Source organism: Juglans regia, chromosome 13 (assembly GCF_001411555.2).
Source record: "Juglans regia cultivar Chandler chromosome 13, Walnut 2.0, whole genome shotgun sequence".
NCBI classification, from domain to species: Eukaryota; Viridiplantae; Streptophyta; class Magnoliopsida; order Fagales; family Juglandaceae; genus Juglans; species Juglans regia.
In genome coordinates this window covers 23238428-23258749 of record NC_049913.1, presented here as the reverse complement: position 1 = coordinate 23258749, position 20322 = coordinate 23238428, and the positions used below count along the sequence as shown (strand labels likewise).

Genomic DNA, 20322 nt, shown 5'->3' with positions numbered 1-20322 from the left:
AAAAAATTATTAATTACTCATTCCTATATAATGAATAAATGGATAATTCAATTTGGAGATTTAATGTGAATAGTCAAAATTAAATTCATCTTATATTATTTTATTGTCATATAATGAAAAAATGGCTATTCCAATGTGGAGATTTATATAAATGGAATAGTTAAAAGTTAAATTCATCTTACATTCATAAAAAATGTACTTTAATTTAGCTATTCCAATGAGAGTGCTCTTAGGTGTCTTATGCACATGAGATGCATGACATAAAACATACATAATTATAATTTCTAAATTTGAACATGATGAGGAATGACATGATCATATTCTATGTTAAATTAAATGTTTGCATATGACATGAGTAGTACATAAAAATGGTTGTCAAAGAACTGACGCTAATAATAATCTATATAAGTTGAACTATGATTATCCTAAATTGTGATCAAATTATTTAACTCGCTGCGCTTCTTCTTAAATATTACTTCATAGCTCGTCACCTATACGAGGTATTAAATATCACTAAATTTGTCTAGAAAGCCTGTCCTAATAACCCACTTAATTAAATTCATATTGTAGAAAATAATGAATAAATATTTTGTTTAACATAAAATCAATGAATGCTTATATCTTAAATTATTTAAATACTAATAACATATTTTAATTTAGTAGGAAATCGTATTGTATTTAAATGTATTAGATGTTAATGAAAACTAGTTTCATAAGACTCATTATATAATTAAACCATTTAGTATTTATTACTGAAATTTAGTTAATAAATTTAATATTTAATAATACAAATAATTTCTAATATTTTCTGTAAAATATAGATTAGTGGGTTAACATACTTATTTAATTAAACTAAGCCTAACTTAAATTATGAAGTCCAGTCCAATTTAAAAATAACTTGTTAATCTTTGTAACAAATAAGACTTAAGCCCGTAGATAAGAGCCCACGTAAAAATAGTCAGTCCAAAAACAATTCAGCCATATCTTAACACTAAGGGGTGTATATGTAATAATCTCAAAATAAACATTCATTATATACTATAGAAAAGCTACAAGTCAAACGATTAAGGATATTAAAGGTAATTTGGTAAGAATAGCAAATATGAAAGTACTTCACGGAAAGTAAGAAAACCTACTAGACATTACCAACTAGAGCCGTGCGGCACAGGGGAGTTTCAGAACTCACCGAAAGAGACGGAATCGCTTGATGGTGGACCTGGGGTGACGGAAGAAATTGGCAGCAAAATTATGTGCGAGGTGATGGGTCTTGAGAGATTTTTTGTTACTAGTAGTGGAGAGAGAGATAGGAGATCAATCGAAGAGAGAGATCAAGCATGGCTTATCCACAGAAAAGTGCAGTGGCTGTGGCTGGCGAGGTGAAGAGCACTGAGGGAGGCCTCTGTTTTTGGTGGAAAAAAAAAATTGAGAGAAGCAAAAATCAATTTCTGTAGTGCCCACCAAGAAACAAAGGAGCATATAGAGAGGGATCTGAACATCTTGTGGGAGTAGTTGTTGAGGCTTTTCTGTGATTTTTTTTTTTGAAAGTCAACATAGTAATCAATCTTATTGATCTGAGATATGGCAATCAGTCAATACAAGAGATTCTATACAACCAGCAGTACAATCAATATCTATTAATTCATGATCTAAAGTCACTGCAACTTGAGCAAGTCGATGAGCAACACCATTCAAGTCCCTCTTAACATGCTGAATTTTCCAATGAGCAGAACTCAGTAGCTTAAGGATATATGATATAATACACTACAAACATCCAGTAGAAGAATCAAGACAATGAACTACTTTAACAACTTGACAGGAATCTCCTTCAAAGATGACAGAGTCAAGTCCTAACTCTTGACAAAATAACACAGCAGTGAGTAATCCCCTTGCTTCTGCCAAAGCAGGATCTGTGCAATAAGATTTTGGTTGCATTAATCTTGCCAAAACAAAACCCTTATCATCTCTTATAACCACACCAACACCAATCTTGTTAAGAGCAAATCTTACAGCCACATCCTAATTAACTTTCACCCAATGTGATGGTGGTGCTTCCCAACGAGTAACATGCAGATGATTCTGATTTACTGACCTTACTGGCTTTGAGCTTGCATTATAAAACTCTTCCACAACCTTGACTGCATTTCCATAAAGCAAACTGGGAGCTTGAAAAGGCCCATCATGGATTATTAAGTTTCTTCTAAACCAAAGCAAATAAGCTACGGTGGCAAAGAGTACAAGATCTTGCACTAGTAATTTGTTAACCAGATATTCAAAAACATGGAAGAAGGTAGTTGGTTGAAAATTAGCCTTTTGAATAGGCTTAGAGCACATAATCCATACATCTTTTGCAGAGGGACAAGCCCATAAGATATGGGCTGGTGTTTCATCTTCCAACATACAAATGGGACAACAAGATTCAGTAATCACTTGCCTCTTGCACAAATTAACTCTAGTGGGCAGTGAATTTGTGCAGGCACTCCAAATGAACTGTTTAATAGCATTAGTTGTTTGTAAGGCCCAGATTTTCTTCCATAGCACCCCATGAGCTCCATTAGTAGAAGATTCACCTTTATTCCTGCTTGGAGTTGCTTTTGTAAGTGGTAAGCACTTCTAACTGAAAATTGACCAGACAAAGTTCCTTTCCATATCAACTTATCAGCAAATGGCATAATACTAACAGGTAGCTTCAATATTTCCTTCACATCTTCCTCTTGAAAAATTGTTTGGAGAAGATTCAGATTCCACCACCTCGTGTTGGTATCAATAAGATCAGCAACCACAACATTCTCATGAAGAATAGACACAGGAGAAAGAATCCTGCATGTAGAGTCTCTCTGCAGCCATTTGTCCTTCCATATCCTAACCTGGGTACCATCACCTACTTTCCACATACTACCTTCTTCAATTAGGGGAATAGAATGAAACATACTTCTCCATAAATAAGAAGGCCTAGCACCTAGAGCAGCAAGTGATAAATCTGTAAAAGGGAAGTATTTAGCTTTAAGAATCCTGCTTGGTAAAGAGTCTGGAAACATTTTCAACCTCCATATCTGTTTTGCTAAAAGGGCAATATTGAAGCTATGTAGGTCTCTAAACCCCAAACCTCCACAAGATTTCCCTTTACACAAGGATTCCCAGCTTGACCAGTGGATTTTAGACTGATTTTCCTTATGACCCCACTAGAATCTTGCAAAGGTTGAATGTAATTTCTTTCAAAGGACTCTTGGTAGCAGTCATTGTATAGGTGAGTAGGGACTGCAGTACTGCCTTAATGAGGATCTCCTTCCCTGCTTTTGAAAGGAACTTATTCTTCCAGTTATCAAGCCTCATAATCACCCTATCTACAATTCCATTGAAAGCCCTTGTCTTTGATTTCCCCACAATAGAAGGAAGACCCAAATACCTGTCCAGATTAGTAGAGGCCTGTAATCCAGCTACCTCCATAATATATGTCCTTGTTGCTGCTCTTGTGTTTCTGCTGAAGAATAATGAAGTCTCATCTTTGTTAAGCTTTTGGCCAGAAGCAGCTTCATATACACTAAGAATATGATTCAGTTGCACCCACTCCTGCATGTTAGCTTTACAAAATAATAGACTGTCATCTGCAAAGAACAAATGACTTAATCTGATCTGACCTCGAGCAATAGGTACACCAGTTAAGACCTTTTGTTGTTTTGCAGCATACAATTGGGCACTCAAGGCTTCAGCACAAAGAATAAAAAGATATGAGGATAAATGACAGCCTTGTCTGAGACCCCTTCCTGGTTTGAAAATTTGTTGAGGGACACCATTAACCAAAACAGAAAATGAAGAGGTAGAAATACATGACATGATTAACTTAACCCATTTGTCATTGAATCCCAGTTTTAACAAAACAGCTTGAATAAACCCCCACTCCACCCTGTTAGAAGCCTTACTCATGTCTAATTTCAAAGCCATAAAACCCTTTTGACCATGGAGTTTTGTATTCATGGTGTGAAGAGTTTCATAGACTGCAGTGATGTTATCTGTAATCTGCCTACCATACATAAAAGCACACTGGTTTGGTGAAATAAGAAGAGGCATAATGGATTTGAATCTGTTTGTGAGCATCTTTGTAATAACCTTATAAATGACATTACATAAGCTTATGGGTCTGTACTCAGAAATAGACTTGGGACTTTTGGACTTTGGAATTAAAACCAGGTAGGTTTGATTGATGGCTTCAATACATGCATGAGAGTTAAGAAATGTCAGAATCATATGACAAACCTCATTCCCCACCACCTCCCAGTTGTCTTGATAGAAGCATGCGCTGTAACCATCTGGTCCAGAGGCTTTTCTGTGATTGAAACTACAGATGGGGAGGAAATAAATAGATGGAACTATTGTGTCCAGCTCAAAGTGCTTCAGAAAGTTGCAAGAGAAATACTCGGTGATTACACCGAAATTTGAGGGATAACGAGGGGTGACGTGAAGTGTAGAGTGGTTTATTTGAATTGAAATTCGGTGTAGATAAAACTGACTTAGGCATGTTTTGCACATGTAGAGAGAGTCTAGTAAATCACTAGAGACAATCCAGTGTTTACATCCAATAAGATTAATATAGATTTTGGGTTAAAAAATATATATAATAATCAATAAATAAAACCTTAATAATAATAATAATAATAATAAGAGGATTATACAATAATAAGAGAAATCAAAATATTAAAATATTCGCATTTAAACTCTAAAAAAAATCAGGGTCGGGTTGTTACACTCATCAACCGGCCGAATAAAAATCATAGTTCACCGACACTCACTGCAACAACTCCCTTGCACGCCTTTGAATTTCAGTGTTCCCAAAACTTACCTTTGACTGTCACAAAAGCCATATGTCGTCAAACACGGTTTTCCAATTCACAAAACCAAACCGTTACTGATTGTCCAAAGTTACTTGTTCTCACTACACGCCAACTGCTCTTTACACAACTTACATAGAAAAGGAAAGGGCGATTAAATTATCAACATGAAGAGGTTACCAACTTACCTTAAAGATCACCACAATATAAGTTCCATCTTTGTACCTCTCAATATTCATAAGCAGATTACAGTTTGCTTAATCTATTCTTGCTTAGAAATACAATTATGGAAGTAGAATCAAGGCCTCGTATTCAGTTTGTGCTCCCGGTCGACTCAAAACAAAAGGCCACCGAGTTCAGATTATTCACGGTTTCAGCACCTCACATGCGAGCATTTCATCTGTCTTGGATCTCCTTCTTTGCTTGTTTTGTGTCTTCTTTTGCTACTCCACCGCTACTCCCAATCATTTGAGATAACCTCAACCTCACATCCACTGATATTGGCAATGCAGGAATTGCATCTGTCTCTGGTGCAGTCTTTGCCAGGATTGCCATGCAGGGGACTTCCTGCAACTTGTTTGGACCCCACCTCGCCTCTGCATCACTTATCCTCCTCACCGCACCAGCAGTTTACTTCACTTCCCTTGCCTCCTCTCCTACATCTTTCCTCGTACGCTTCTTGACAGGCTTCTCCATTGCCACTTTTGTCTCAACTCAATTCTGGATGAGTTCAATATTCTCTGCTCCAGTAGTTGGAACCGCCAATGGCATTGCAGCCGGATGGGGCAACACAGCTCATCATGCCCCTTGTGTTTGGCATCATTCGTGACATTAGTGCTGTCAAATTTACAGCTTGGCGAATTGCCTTCTTCATTCCTGCTATGTTTCAAACATTAGCGGCGTTCTCTATTTTGATCTTTGGGCAGGACATGCCCGACGGGAACTTCTATGGCCTGCAGAAATCTGGAGAGAAGCCAAAGGATAAATTTTCATGGGTTTTCTATTATGGAGTCACAAATTATAGAGGGTGGATTCTGGCCTTGACTTATGGCTACTGCTTTGGGGTAGAACTGACTGTGGACAACATTATAGCGGGGTACTTTTTTTACAGATTCAATCTAAAACTCCAAACTGCAGGAATGATAGCAGCAAGTTTTGGGCCAGCAAACCTGTTCTCTAGACCTGCAGGAGGGTTTCTCTTGGATTTAATGGCAAAGAGGTTTGGAATGAAGGGAAGGATCTGGGCAGGTGGATTCTTTAAGTGCATCTATCGTTGTGATGATTGCAGTCTCTGTGTTTGTCCAAGCTGCATGTGGACATTCGGGGTGTGGTGCCTTTTGTTTCTCGCAAGTACTTTTATTTCCAAGTACTTTTAGTATCTAAATCTTTGGCATCCCATCTTTTAGTTCTTTACCACAAAAAAAAAAAAAAATTGACCTAGTCTTTCACTCGTCTATGAAAATATAGGTGAATGTATTGAATCCCCCCATCTTTCCCACTCTGATTTTCCAGTATGAAATTCGATAATATCAGCTATTGTAACTCAAAGAAAAACCACCAACCTTCAAAAGAGAAGCTAAACCGTCAATAAAGCATCAAAATTAACACGAGGGGTCCCAAAAAAAACTTTTCAGAGAGTAAAATAGATGATATTTAGAACCAAAATCATCCTTAATCTTGTTGGATTCCGAAAGGTTAAACTATCAACCTTTTTTCTTTATGGAACATAAACAAGTAGCTGCTACTCATTAACATGTCACATTGTTCAGGTCACTTGGGGTCGTATCTGGTATGACAGGGGGTGGTGGCAATGTAGGGGCAGTCCTGACGCAACTAATTTTCTTCAGAGGATCCAGATATTCAAAAGAAACAGGAATAACTCTAATGGGTGTCATCATCATATGCTGCACCCTTCCATTATGCTTAATACACTTCCCACAAAGGGGTGGCATGTTTTGTGGCCCATCAACTAAAACGCATGCCACGGAGGAAGAGTATTACCTGTCTGAATGGAACTCAAATGAGAAGGAGAAAGGTTTTCACAAAGCAAGCTTGAAATTTGCAGAGAATAGCGTAAGCAAAAGAGGCAGAAAAGAAGACTCTGTAACCCGGCCCTCTGATGAGACCTTACAGGCACATGTTTAGTGCCTCAACCCCTCTAAAATGAATCAAGCAAGTTACATTTTTAGCTATTTCTCTTTCTTTTTTTTCTCAATTTTTGATGTAAGAAAGTCAATGATTCCAGGTTGTTAAAGCTTTTGCGAAAGCTTCTAGTATTGGCTTAGCTAAATGCTAGTGTTATCTAAAATTTAGCCAATTAAAATTCAAATCTTCTGCATTGGATTAAGTATAGTCATTTAATTTTGACTATGAACTACAGTGCCTCAACAAACATAGCTATCTACAGTAACTTAGCCATACCTTATTTTATCTGATTTTCTCTCTCCAGAAAACTGCCACTCGCGCGAATCACCCCTCTTTCTCCATTCCTGCGTCCATCACAGCACATTCCGGTTCTCATTCATTACAATCCTAGAAATCAATATGGATAACAGAAAAAAAAAATGCACACAAAACATCCATTTCATGAAATGGGTATTGAAGAAACCTCCCGAAAAGTACTTCCAGGTATTAATTTGGACTACAAAAACTGAGAATTCCAAGAATCTGAGTGATGGTTTTTCCATAGGCATCATGAAGGAGACCGGAGGGGTGGGTCTTCTCGTAGGGCTGCTCTGCTTTTGGATTGCTCCGTTTTTTTCTTGCACATTCCCTTTCTGGGTCCTTCAAAGGCTTCCGGATCAGAGGACAGGTCCTGCGAATGTAAAATCATATGTAAACCTCTCAAGGCAGCTAAAACTTCAATATCATCTACTGAGAAATCCCCCAATTCCTTCCTCGACATAAAGGTCTCTTTGGACTCTATATATAAAAAACTCTAATACCGCTTCTGATGCATTGGAGGCATCCTACTGACTTAAGATCCTGTCGTCGACCCACAAGAGAATGAATGGGCAAGTCAGGGCGACCAACAAGACCATATTTCTTATGATTGGGTGATCACAAAGGATCCTGGACCAAGGAGCTTCTCAGAGTATTGTAGTCATATAGGATGACCGTTCAAACCCCAACTTGGCATGTGCGAGACTCGACACCTTAATCTCAACTTAAGAGATCAATACATCTTAACACTTGCCTTTCCACAACCCTAAATGAATAACTATTGACCCCAAGGTTTTAAGTATCATATAATTTCATAGTTGTTTATGGATTTGGATGGCAACAACAAAGTTCAAGCATAAATGAGCTCCAAATTGACCACATCTAGAAGTGTTAAAGATAAAAAGCATCAATAAATCAAGCATGACCAAGAAATGGACAATGTCTACTAATGAAGCTTTAAAAATATCATTTTATACATCTCTTACTATTTTGAAAAAGTTTTAAGTCTCAAAAATATTTAAGAACTCATGAAAAATCAATTTCCATTCTCTTTCACATATGTATGATATATTTGAAAATTTAAAAAATGATTCATCATCTTTTTCAAATGTATTTGAAATTGGGAAATGATTAATTGTCTTGTTCAAATGAGCATGATATGTTTGAATTTTTTTTTTTAAAAAGAATGATGCACCTTTTGATATTTGCTAAAAAGAAAGAAACATTTTAGATTTGAAAAGTAATTCTCATTTATATATAAATAGTTCATTTAAGATCTTAAAAATACATATAATTACAAAATTTTCAACACTCATTTATCAAAAGCTCTCACTCTTTTCTATTAATTAGCCTTATCATTTTACTCATTTTTCGGAGATTTAGTTTGTGCTATATTGTTTCATTTCTCTCATTGATGATTTGAGGAGTATACTTTGATAACCTTCTCACTATCAGATTTTACATAATATTAAAGAGGACTGCTATACAGTAACCTTTACATTGTATTCTATCAATTTTTTCCCGTCATTTTTCCATTTCTCCGTAATCCTATTTCTCTATAATCCCATTTCCCCATCACCTCTCTCTCTCTCTCTCTCCCCTCTCAAGCTTTCTCTCCTTGAGCTTTCACTCTCTGATAAGGCCCTCTCTCTCTCTCCTCGATCTCTCTCATCGAGCTCTCACTCTCTCACCAAGCCCCCATCTCTCTCTCACTCACCGAACCCTTTCTCTCTCCTAGAGATTCAGATCGGGCAAGGGGTTGATTTTTCATAGAGAGAGGAGCACGGACAGAGGAAGGCTCGGGCTGTCACCAATGATGTGGTGTGGTGTGGTGTGGTGTGCGGTGTAGAAAAATTGGTCCAATTGTTGAATATAATTTCTCAATGAGTTTTGCTACTCATCATCTCCACACACCACATTTTTTTTTTAAATTTTTTTGATTTTATTCTTCTTAAACTTATTGAATTCTTCAACTCATCATCTATATACATCACATTTAGTAAGAGAAAAAAAAAAGTGTAATGTGTGGTGTGTGGGGATAATGAATAGAATTTTTCTTTCTCAATATTAAAAGGATTAGTAAACAACTGTCTCCTCCTCCTCCTTTCCCTCTCTGTCTCCGCCTGTCTCCACCCTTCCCGTGGCCGCCATGGTGGTCAAGGACCACCTTAGGGCCAACAGAATCCGCCGGTAGTCCAAGTGGCATCGTCTAGCGGGGGGATGGGAGCTCTCGTGCATGACAGCTCACGGACAGGCGGAGAAAGGGGGAGTAGGGGAGGGGAGATGCACGAGAGGAGGAAAAAAAAAGGAGGAAACATCACAGTGTGCCACATCAGTGTGTGAAATCCCTTTGTGTGAGATCTCTTTGTGTCTGTAGTGTTTTCCTAAATAAATTTGGGTATATGAATCTTTATTTAATATTACAATAAAAAAAAAGAAATATTATTGGGAGCAGCCACTGTTGAGAGCAGCCATTTTTGCACATACTACGTGGCATCAGCTAAACACACATCTTTTAAATTTGAAATTAGAGAGAGACAATGAGAGAGAGCTGATGAGAGAAAGCGGAGATGAGAGAGAGACCGAGATGAGAGAGAGAGCGTAGATGAGAGAGAGACTCGAGATGAGAGACATATCGAGATGAGAGAGAGAGTCAATAAGGGATGAGAGAGAGATCTGATGAGAGAGAGTCAAGGAGAGAGAATTGAGATGAGAGAGAGAAACGATGAGAAAAAGAGTCAAGGAGAGAGAAAGAATTAATGAGAGAGATGCTGATAAGAGAGAGATGAGAGAGAGAGAGCTGATGAGAGAGACAATGGAGAGAGATGAGAAGCCGTTTGGTGCGTTTTGCACCAAAAAAAAAAAAAAGAGGACGACTATATATTAGCCTGCACTCTCCACACACCTCATGTGGCATCGTTTTTTCTTTTTTTAATCCAAAACGTTAAGTGTGATACGGCTGTAGCTAACAGTAGGCTGATGTAAATATTTTTTTTTTTAAATAAAAGATGAGAAGTAATTACGTAATATATGCAATATGTGCACAACTATATTGAGAGCTCTATTGCATTACTCAAAAAACAAAATAGATAAATAATCTCTTGGATACTTGAAGTTTCGAGTCTTCGCATCACGTCACATTGCTACGTTTGTGACCACAAATTAGGAGTGGCTTCCACGCTATCGCCGATGATAATGCTCTATGCCTCTATCCAGTCTTTCTCACTCTCTGCCTGTTGATCGATCGCAGCTTGACCGACGATGGACACTCTCCTCTCGCATTCAGCGTTATTTTTAAGGCCACCCCTCCTCCCGGTTTGTACATTTACCTCAACCTCCAGCTCCCCAACCGCTTGGTTGGCGCCCAGCTGCTCCAAGAACCTCTTCTTGGCGTCTCGAAGCCAAAGAAGAACACCGTGGTTGCGTAATTCTTCTGCTGCTCGCAAGTTGTCGATAACTTGCGGTGGTATTACGGAGATAAACGAGACCCAGTTCTCTGACATTGTCTTGAAGTCCGACCGTCCTGTTCTCGTGGAGTTTGTCGCCAATTGGTGCGGTCCCTGCCGCTTAATCTCCCCTGCTATCGAATCGGTCGCCCAGGTTTGATTACTGTCGTTTCTCCTTCCAATTCATCTCTCGGCATTAAAAACCTATGTAGGCGTTGTTTATGGTCCGTAAATATATAACTAAGAAAGCGGTTTTATTTTGGTTCTTGATTGCTGCTTACAACTTGCACGTCATGCTCAATTTCTGTTCTTCTCAAATCAACGCTTGTAAAAGTCGTTTTCCTTATTATATTAGACCTCCATGGTTGGTGGCCATGGCCCATGGACCACCATAGCTCTCCACGGCTCCATGGCTCTTGGTCCACTTCCACGACCATGTTGGACCTCCTTTGGCCGTCGAGGTTGAACCTCCATGGCCTTGGAGGATGTCCATAACCTTCTATGGCCATCTACGTAGAGGTTCCCCTCCATGGCCACCAACCTCCGTGGACCAAACTGCTCAATTTTTTATATATTTTTTGAATTTTCAATTTTAGGACAAAATGGTTTCTATTTAAAATTTGATGAAATACCCAGGAGACGAATTTGATTTCCTTAGCTGGCCTCTTAATGATACAAAAAGGGGTTTTATAAATTCAAATCTTCCAAAGCATACTGAATTATAGACTTAGTTTCCTTTATTTTATTATGGTTATATACATTTATGTTTGCGGGAGCAAAGAAGTAGAAGGTTTATGGCAATCCCGTTTGAAAAAAGAAAGAAAGAATGAATGAAGGAAAACAAAACTACAGTTAGAAAATGCAAAGTTAACAATGAATCAATACTTATAAAAAAAAATTGACAATAAATCAATATCATTGGCAAAGTTGATATGCCTCTCTTTAATGGTTGTTTTAGTTTGTGTTTGGACGGTAAGACTATCTCCGATCATCTGAGATAGTTTCGTACGGATGGATATACTCTCCATCCAAACACACAATTAAATTCATCTGAAATAACCTCATTTTTTTCATCTTAATTCAGCACTGTTCATTGATGGGACTTTTATTTGTAAAACATATAAATAAAATAATGATTCCATCACTACAACAACAAACCAATCATGGGACTCACTACTTTTTCACCTTCCCATAAGAAAGTTACATATCTCAGCCTATTTCATACATCCAAACACATCTCATTGGGACCCACAAAACTCGCTCAAACATTTTAACTTGCTACTATTCACTGATAACTCAGATCATCTGAGATACTCTTATCATCCAAATGGAGCCACTTGTGAAACTCAGCTAGTTGCTTAGGTTCCTACACTGAACCTGATTAACCGTGAGGTTTATAATAATAAGCCAGGAAATTCTTATTGGTTTCCTGCAATAATGGGACCTGAATTACATATAGTGTACACACACACACACATATCAGACTATGGAGATTAAATTCAAATTTGAAGTGTCTCAAACTTACAGAATAAGGGTGTATGAGTTTTTTAATTGGTGAAGAAACAGTGCTTATTTTGTTACTTTTGTGAAGTCTGCAGTCTGAGTTTAGTTTGCTCTTGGCTTGAATTCATCTGACCTGAAAACAGAATGGCTAGTTTCAGAGCATACTATTGACAGAGTTCTTGTGTGCCATGTATTTTCTGGTTGTCATTCCATTACTGTTGATGATTGGGATACAAATCTAAAAGCTATCAACAAAGTTTCTTTTCATTTGTTTAGCGAATCTCTTCTTGGATGTCACATAATCATTAATTAGACATCAACTCTAGAGATGGCTCTTTTTTGGTGGGACTGACTTTTTTTTTCCCAAAAGGCTTGTATGCCCGGGGGCTTTTACAAATCATTATTGTTTGTTAATTTTGGCTTGAGCCATCATTGATAGATCACATGCTGTTTTGGAATGTATCTTGCTTCTATCAAGCACTCCTCGACACTTCCCTTCTTCCATGAGATTTACCTGTTGGAAGTGCAAATAAATCGCAGAGGCCATAGCACTGCACAAACGCATTTCCTCCATACTTGCACATTTCAACAATTTGATTCTAAAGAAATAAGGCTTGAAATCAAAGACGTAAGTGTAGCATTTGATCGGCGAACAAACCTTTAAATGTAAACAAATGTGTTCTTTGGCATCCATTTGAAGTATGTTTCAAAATAAAGCTGAACAAAATCCCATTGGAAGTGTCAATTGGCTGTGCTTTGAGCGCTGTCGTGAATTTTGAACCACAGTTAGGATTCTTATTGTTTATTTCATAATGTTTTATGTCAATAACTTTTGGTGAAATTTTATTATTCTGTTCAAGGGTTTTGCAGCGTGCTATGTGTTTTCTTTAGTTATTAGCTCCTCTTTGAGGAATTCAAGAACTTGGATGAAAACACGATCTCTCTCTTTGTATCACTTTTGTTGTGTCAAGAAGAACATTGATAAATTTGAAATCTCAGCCTCTAATTTAACACCTCTGAAGATTTCTAAGGTTTCCTAAGTAATTACCTTGATGATAAATAGTTGATGGGCCAAAATCATGAATAATTTATCAAGGAAATGGGAACTGCTTATTCATCTTCAATGTTGCATGTTTATTATTCATAGTAATTCCTGAAGCAGAGTTGGTTTGCAACTTTTAGGAATATGCAGACAGATTGACGGTTGTAAAAATTGATCATGATGCGAACCCTCGACTAATTGAAGAGTACAAAGTTTATGGATTGCCAACTTTGATCTTCTTCAAGAATGGGCAAGAAGTTCCAGAAAGCAGGAGGGAAGGTGCAATTACGAAAGTGAAGCTTAAGGATTATGTTGATGCCTTGTTGGAGTCACTATCAGTTGCCTAGTCTGCTGAGCAAACGTGATCATTTTTTTTTCCCTCATAACTAGAAATGTATAAGGAAATCGTCCAATATTGACAGATCATTTACTTGTATGTTCCTGCATGTACTTTGTAACCAAGTCCGTATATCCATTCAATTGTATAATTTGAGGAGTTAAGTGCAGAGAACTTTCATGAGTCTGTTAAGGATATTGTTAAGGAAGACAACTTACCAAAACCTTTTAATTGCATATTACATTAATATGTTGTGTATCCTGTTGGATTCTAAACCTTTGAATCCCTACTAAAATAGTGTATGTGTATTCATCTCAAATTTCAATAAGGCAATTAGCGCTTTTATGTTGTGAACATCTTATGATTATGTAAGACGGTAATCAGTATGATGGATGATATGTGCAATTTACACCTGATTTTCAAGTTCTTGCACTTGGACATTGTAGACCGTACTTGCCTATTGAATTGTCTTGAGACACTACGCCAAATATAGAGAAAACAATTCGAGCACAACCCCAAGAGGGGTTGGCATAATGATCCTGGGGCAAGCCGTAGAAATTAGTTATTCAGGGTGAGCCGTATAAATGAGGCGTCCTGGGTTAAAAGCGAAAGAAATAATTGAAATAAATGCATACTTAAAACCTGAACAAACTAATCTAATTGGTAACATAGATTGCATCAACTCTAGAGACTCTCTCGTCTAAGCCTAGCCCGTCTGCTCGTCTTGAACATCTTCCTAATTTGGATGGTTAAAACATAAAAATGAATTAAAATGAATCGAAGACTCAATAAAAAACAGACCATACCATAAACCTACTGTAAAATATGGATTCCTTGAAAAACACACAAGCTTGAAACTTATCAAATATGAAATTTGAACTAATCATACTAATGATCATAACATTCTATGTGAGCTATGCATGACTTATTGAACTTTCCTTTCATTTGTCTTATCTTATTGGTCAACACACATTAATCATGTGAGTAAGATTGTGCACTAGCCCCAGTACCTGTGGCTACAAGGAGAACCGCTTAACTTATCATAACATAACTATGGTGGACTATGCTTCAATTTGTAGCTTGCATATCCACTCATAATTGCGCTAGTACCATGCATCTTTATGGTTATTCTTAAACATATCCATTCTTGTTCTTAGATTTTCTTACACTACTTAGACGTTTCATAATTTTTCACGACATATGAGATAGGGTTGCACAGAGATCCGACCCGACCAAATTTTGGACCGACCCGACCCGACCCGACCCGCAGCGAAGCGGAGTTTTAGCTCGACTTGACCCGACCCGTAAATGTCGGATCGGGTCGAACCCGTTTGTCTTGCTTTTTATCGTCTTTCTCAATTCTCGCCCGTTCATCTTCATTTGCAGACCCACGCGACCACGCCCCTTTCATGCTCCTCTGCAAACTCAGCCTCTCGCACATGGTCCGTTTCTTCTCTTCCTCTTCTTCTCCTCTGCAGCTCAGACTTTTCCCTCTGCAGCTGAAACCCACCCTCCCTCTGCAGCCGAAACCCACCCTCCCTCTGCAGCCGAAACCCACCCTACCTCTGAGCTGCCTTCCCCCTCCCAAACCCACCCTTCCTCTGCATTCGAAACCCACCCTCCCTCTGCAACTTAGCCTTTCCCCTCCCAAACCCACCCTTTCTCTGCAGGTACACCTTGAGGGGCTCCACGTAGTCCTCGAAGTCGAGGGTGGTCAGGGCTCACCGCGCGCAGATCATCGCCGTTGATCGTCGCTTCTACATCTAGAACTTGTCGGATGCCTCATCGGTGATGAAGCTTATGATGTATTTCATTTTCTTTATGATGTATTTCATTTTCTTTGAGATCTAGTTCAAGATCTATTTAATTTTCTTTGAAATCATCGACGACCTTCACCTCGGGAGGAAGCAGAGGCTTTGCTTGATTTATTCTCAGAGAAAAATGTAAAACTGTTGATTTCTTGGTGGGTTTGATTAGCAGTGGAGAATCCGTCGCAGATCGATGAGTTTTTGTGAGTAGCTCGTTCAAAATCTGCCGAAGATCGACGCAAGATCAAATCTGTCGGTGATCGGTTTCAACCGACATGAGAATCATCGAACCCGTTAGATGATCTGGACCCGATGAACCCGATTATTGTCGGGTAAATCCAATCGGGTCATGCGGATTGATCGGCACATCGGGCTTTTTGCACAGGCCTGATATGAGATGCACAGAAATGCAATTCACGAAAATAGCATGACTAACAAAATCATAAATAGCATAAAAGCTTAACATGACAATGTAACATAATTACATGCACTAGATCATAAAATATCATTTACTACCTATTTAACATGATCATCATAACTTGGTACTAAAAAGAGCTTCCAAAGAAACGGCTTTACATGCTACTATAATTTAAAGACTTCGTTTACTATACATAGAAGCATAAGATTATACTACTTATCTCACAGTGCTAATCCAACAATTTTAATGTGTACTCGATCACTTAAACAAAATATAAGTGTACTCTCTCACATTTCAATTCAACATTTATTATCTAAGTTAAAGGAGTAACTTCAGCTACAACCCGTGACTAAAATCTACCCCATAAAATTGTACCTTAAAAATATAGGCATTTCTCATACTATAAAGTAGCCATTGTTACAACCATTTACATGGCTAAGCAGCTTGACTCAAGATTCAATTAACATGTAAAATTCCTTGAACTACAACCCCAACATGCGTACATGTATATACTCAAATTATGTACGAATTCACAAAATAAGAGTATCATTGACTGACTTTGGTAAAGAAAAAGAATTAAGGACGTAGTATCGTAAGAGAAGGAGAGAGAGCATGTATTAACAGAGGAATGAGCTGAGAGGGAAGAAATCCTTCCTAAACATGAGGGTGCAGCGGTGAAAAGTACACACTGGCCAAAAACATTATTTTGTGAAACCTATGCGTAGGCAAGACTCAAGATGATGACCAAGGTGATGACCAACAAGGTGACAGTCCTAAGCCGTGGTTGAAAAAAAATCTACTGTTGTGGGTCTATGCAGAGGTGATAGGGCCATCTTAGCATTGGAGTTGCTGGGAGTCCACTGTGGTGGTATTGAAACTTTGAGGTCGATTTTGTGGTGTAATAGCTTGGTTCCTGATAGAGATAATTCCTGTAACAGCTCATCACCTAACTTATAGGATAAAATCAAGAACCCAATATTCGTTACTCCTTCATCAACTCCCGAAGCTAGTGTACAGCCCAACTCCCGTGATTGAAGCTTCTATGCATGGCAAGTATATTATACCAGCTACTGGCACCTTCCTTGCATGATTTGTACAACTGTCCATATATAGAGGTGACCCCTGTTGTATATATACTGCAGCTTTGTAATGTTTTGATGTGTGAAAAATATTAAATTAATTTCTGGTATCCATAGCCATCTGAAAAAAGTCATTTTCTGCTCTATCTCTTTATTTTTTCCCTCCATAGCTTCTTCCTCATCCACGACAGCAAACTCTCAAACCTCTGGTTTCCCTTCTATTCCACCCAACAATGTTGATAACCTCATCACTATCAAACTAAACCAAGAGAATTACCTTCTTTGGAAAGCCTAGTTTGTCCCTTATCTCAAAGGCCAACGTTTGTATGGCTTTGTTGATGGTTCGGTCACATCTCCACCACCAATGATCTCTACCACTTCCACTGATCCTAACCTTCCAGTGCTTTCTCCGAACCCTAATTATCTTCTCTTCTTTGGCAATAGCAAGATCAATTGTTGCTCTCTGCCATTATTTCTTCATTATCTGAAGACATTCTTGCTCACATTATTGGCCTCCAAACTTCAAGAGAGGTCTGGCAAGCATTGGAAAGTATGTTCTCTCTTCAATCACAAGCAAGGATCGCCACCTTGCGTCTCAATCTTGCCTCCTTAAAAAAAAGACAGTAGTTCCATTGCTGAATATTACCAAAAAATGAAGTCGTATGGAGACACTCTTGTAGCAATTGGGCAACCTCTTACTGACTGTGAATTAGTCAGTTACATTTTGGCTGGCCTTGGGTCTGAATACGACCCACTCATCACTTCACTCACCACTCGGTTGGACTCTGTGAACCTTCAGGAGATTTATGGTCATTTACTACATTATAAACTTCGTCTTGAGCAGCAACATGCTTCCCTAGATCTCACAAATGCCACTGTCAATATTGCTTCTCGCAACTCATCAAACTGTGGCTGCTCTCATGGATCTTCTGGCTCACAACACTTTCACAATAATAATCGTGCCAACCCACAGCATTCACATTCAAGAGGCGGAGGACGTGGATGTGGTTATTCCAACTTCAATGGTCCGCGCCCCGTTTGTCAAGTGTGCAACAAACCGGGCCACATAGCATTGAAGTGTTATCACCGTTATGACTCCTCCAAACAAATCAACCGTCTAATTTTCAAGCCCATGTGTCCACTACTATGAACCAAGCTGATCCTAGCTGGTACCCAGATACGATTGCAACACATCATCTTACACCAGATTTCAACAATCTGAATCTCCAAGTTGAAGAATATACCAGACCAGATCAAATTCGTGTACAGGTTTGCTGTAATGCCTCGTCCCCGAGGGTCCGGAGAGTTAACTCATATAACCTGATAATCAACTCTAACAAGGCTAGAGTACTTCCAAATTCAATAATATATAAATTTCCCAAACTTCAAATCAACCGAAAATACTTCAATTAAATAAACCATATAAACTCATTTATCCAATTTTCAATCCAACAATCCAAATAAAATCAACTCTTCTTCATGTCTCAAACAACAAACTAGAAATAATATAACATTAACTTAAGTCTCCATAAACCTTCTAAATCCATTGAATTAAACTTAAGAAAAATATAAATAACTTCCAACATCAACACTAATACCACGAGGTACCCAACAACCATTCACTGCTAATCTTCTCCATAAACTCTAATACTGATCCTCAGCTGAACCATCAATGTCATCTGAAATATTATGAAGAATAAATGGGTGAGTTATTAACAACTCAGCAAGCAGAGAGCATATACCAGCATGTAAACATGAGCATTTATAACATTTGATAAGCAGAACAAAACATTTTCTTTCAAAATGCAGAAAACAACATATTTTCTTTCGTAATGCATAAACAAAACTTGGTACAAAAACATTAGAGCGAAATTTTCAGAAAAATACACTTATTCCCAAAAAGAAAAATCCATTGGCATTTCCAAACTGAAACATTATAATCATATCATCTCTTAGCATCACATTGGGACAAATACTATGTTTAACCCCCGTGGTAGGGTGATAAACTACCATTATACCCGTGGCTGGGCCATATTCCATGTTTCACTCTCGTGGTAGGGTTATAAACCACCATTATACCCGTGGCTGGGCCATATACCATGTTTTACCCCCGTGGTAGGGTTATAAACCACCATTATACTCGTGACTGGCCTTAACAGAAAACAGAACAGATATCATCGGAATCAGATCACAATCATATACCGAATCAGAACTTTATGCCAAGATTTTCAGATGACACATCATATCAAAACACAATACTTAATAGCTTTAGATCACTTCACATGTTCGAGATAAACAGAATCAAAATATTTTCATTTGTTCATAACAAAATTTTTAGATTTTCATATTCTCTCTTTTGCATAGTTCAGAAACAAAGTGCACAAAACTAGCTCATGTCTACATCAGTCATGACAGAAAAACACTTTCTCTTATATTGAATTTATGCATATGCAAAATAAACATATGAGGTTGTTTTCAGATCATTTCTTTTCAAAAACAAACATGCTTATTTTCAAAATCAATCTCATTTTATTTCTTTTATGCAAAACTAGTATATGAATCCCGCTTACTTGACTTCTTCGTATTATCAACACCTTGAGTCGGAACTCTAGTCATAACACCATCTAAACAAAACATATATCCAACATTTAATAACCACTCTAGTAAGCTACTATTTATTGAGTAATAAATCAAAACAGTCATTTCACAACTCAATAACTATCATAACAATTAAACCCGAACAACTCTCTTCAAACCATTCGCATTTAAAATCCAAAACAACCACCTTTATTAATGCCGAACCAACCATAATCACTTCCAAAACCAACAACAACAACTCCAATGATTAAAACATAATCCAAACCAAACTTCACCCCTTCAACTAAAAAATTTTCAGTGCAAGCATCAATATTTTAGTCATTCAATAATTCAAGACTTGCATAAAAATATCCAAAACAACTAGCTCAAAACACCCATCAATCTACACCAAATAACATCAATTAATAATCCAAAACAGTCTCACAAATCCATCCAGAATCATACTCCTCAACATCCAGAGTTCCATCACACTCCACCACAATCCAACATATAAAATATCAACACAATCCAAATTTAACTATAACAGATTGTCAAAAGTCATTGCAGCAGTGCAACAATCTTACCCACGCCATCAACAAATCAGCAACATCACTACATTTTACAAACAACCACAATATCCAACCCCTACCCAAAGCTTCGAAAGAGACTTACCAATAAGAGTCACCAAAGTTCGAACCTCCTCAAAATCAAGCAACCTCCAAAGTATACACCCAATATTGTCACAGAAATCTCTAATGAAAATGTTAGTGGTCTGCACAAAGAAGGATTTATGTCTGAGTGTGTGCACGGCAAGTCAAGACAGCGTGTGTGTGTGTGATTGACAAAC

The 20322-nt window shown here is 37.9% G+C and overlaps 1 protein-coding gene and 1 pseudogene across 1 annotated transcript; both read left to right on the top strand.

The window, feature by feature from the left end:
• Positions 1-5093: 5093 nt before the first annotated feature.
• Positions 5094-7238, top strand: LOC108988464 (annotated as a pseudogene).
• A 3148-nt stretch (positions 7239-10386) lies between these two features.
• On the top strand, positions 10387-13868 carry LOC108988523 (thioredoxin X, chloroplastic). The gene is made up of 2 exons (XM_018961805.2): positions 10387-10865; positions 13397-13868. The coding sequence occupies exons 1-2, from the start codon at positions 10527-10529 to the stop codon at positions 13601-13603; spliced, it is 546 nt and encodes a 181-aa protein (XP_018817350.1). The 5' UTR covers positions 10387-10526; the 3' UTR covers positions 13604-13868.
• Positions 13869-20322: the final 6454 nt, after the last annotated feature.

What these genes read in the sequence shown, in the direction of transcription:
- LOC108988523 (XM_018961805.2), top strand. Translation starts at nt 10,527, where the DNA reads ATGGACACTCTCCTCTCGCATTCAGCGTTATTTTTAAGGCCACCCCTC. An exon ending in CTATCGAATCGGTCGCCCAG is followed by an intron (nt 10,866 to 13,396) that starts GTTTGATTACTG and finishes TGCAACTTTTAG; the next exon opens with GAATATGCAGACAGATTGAC.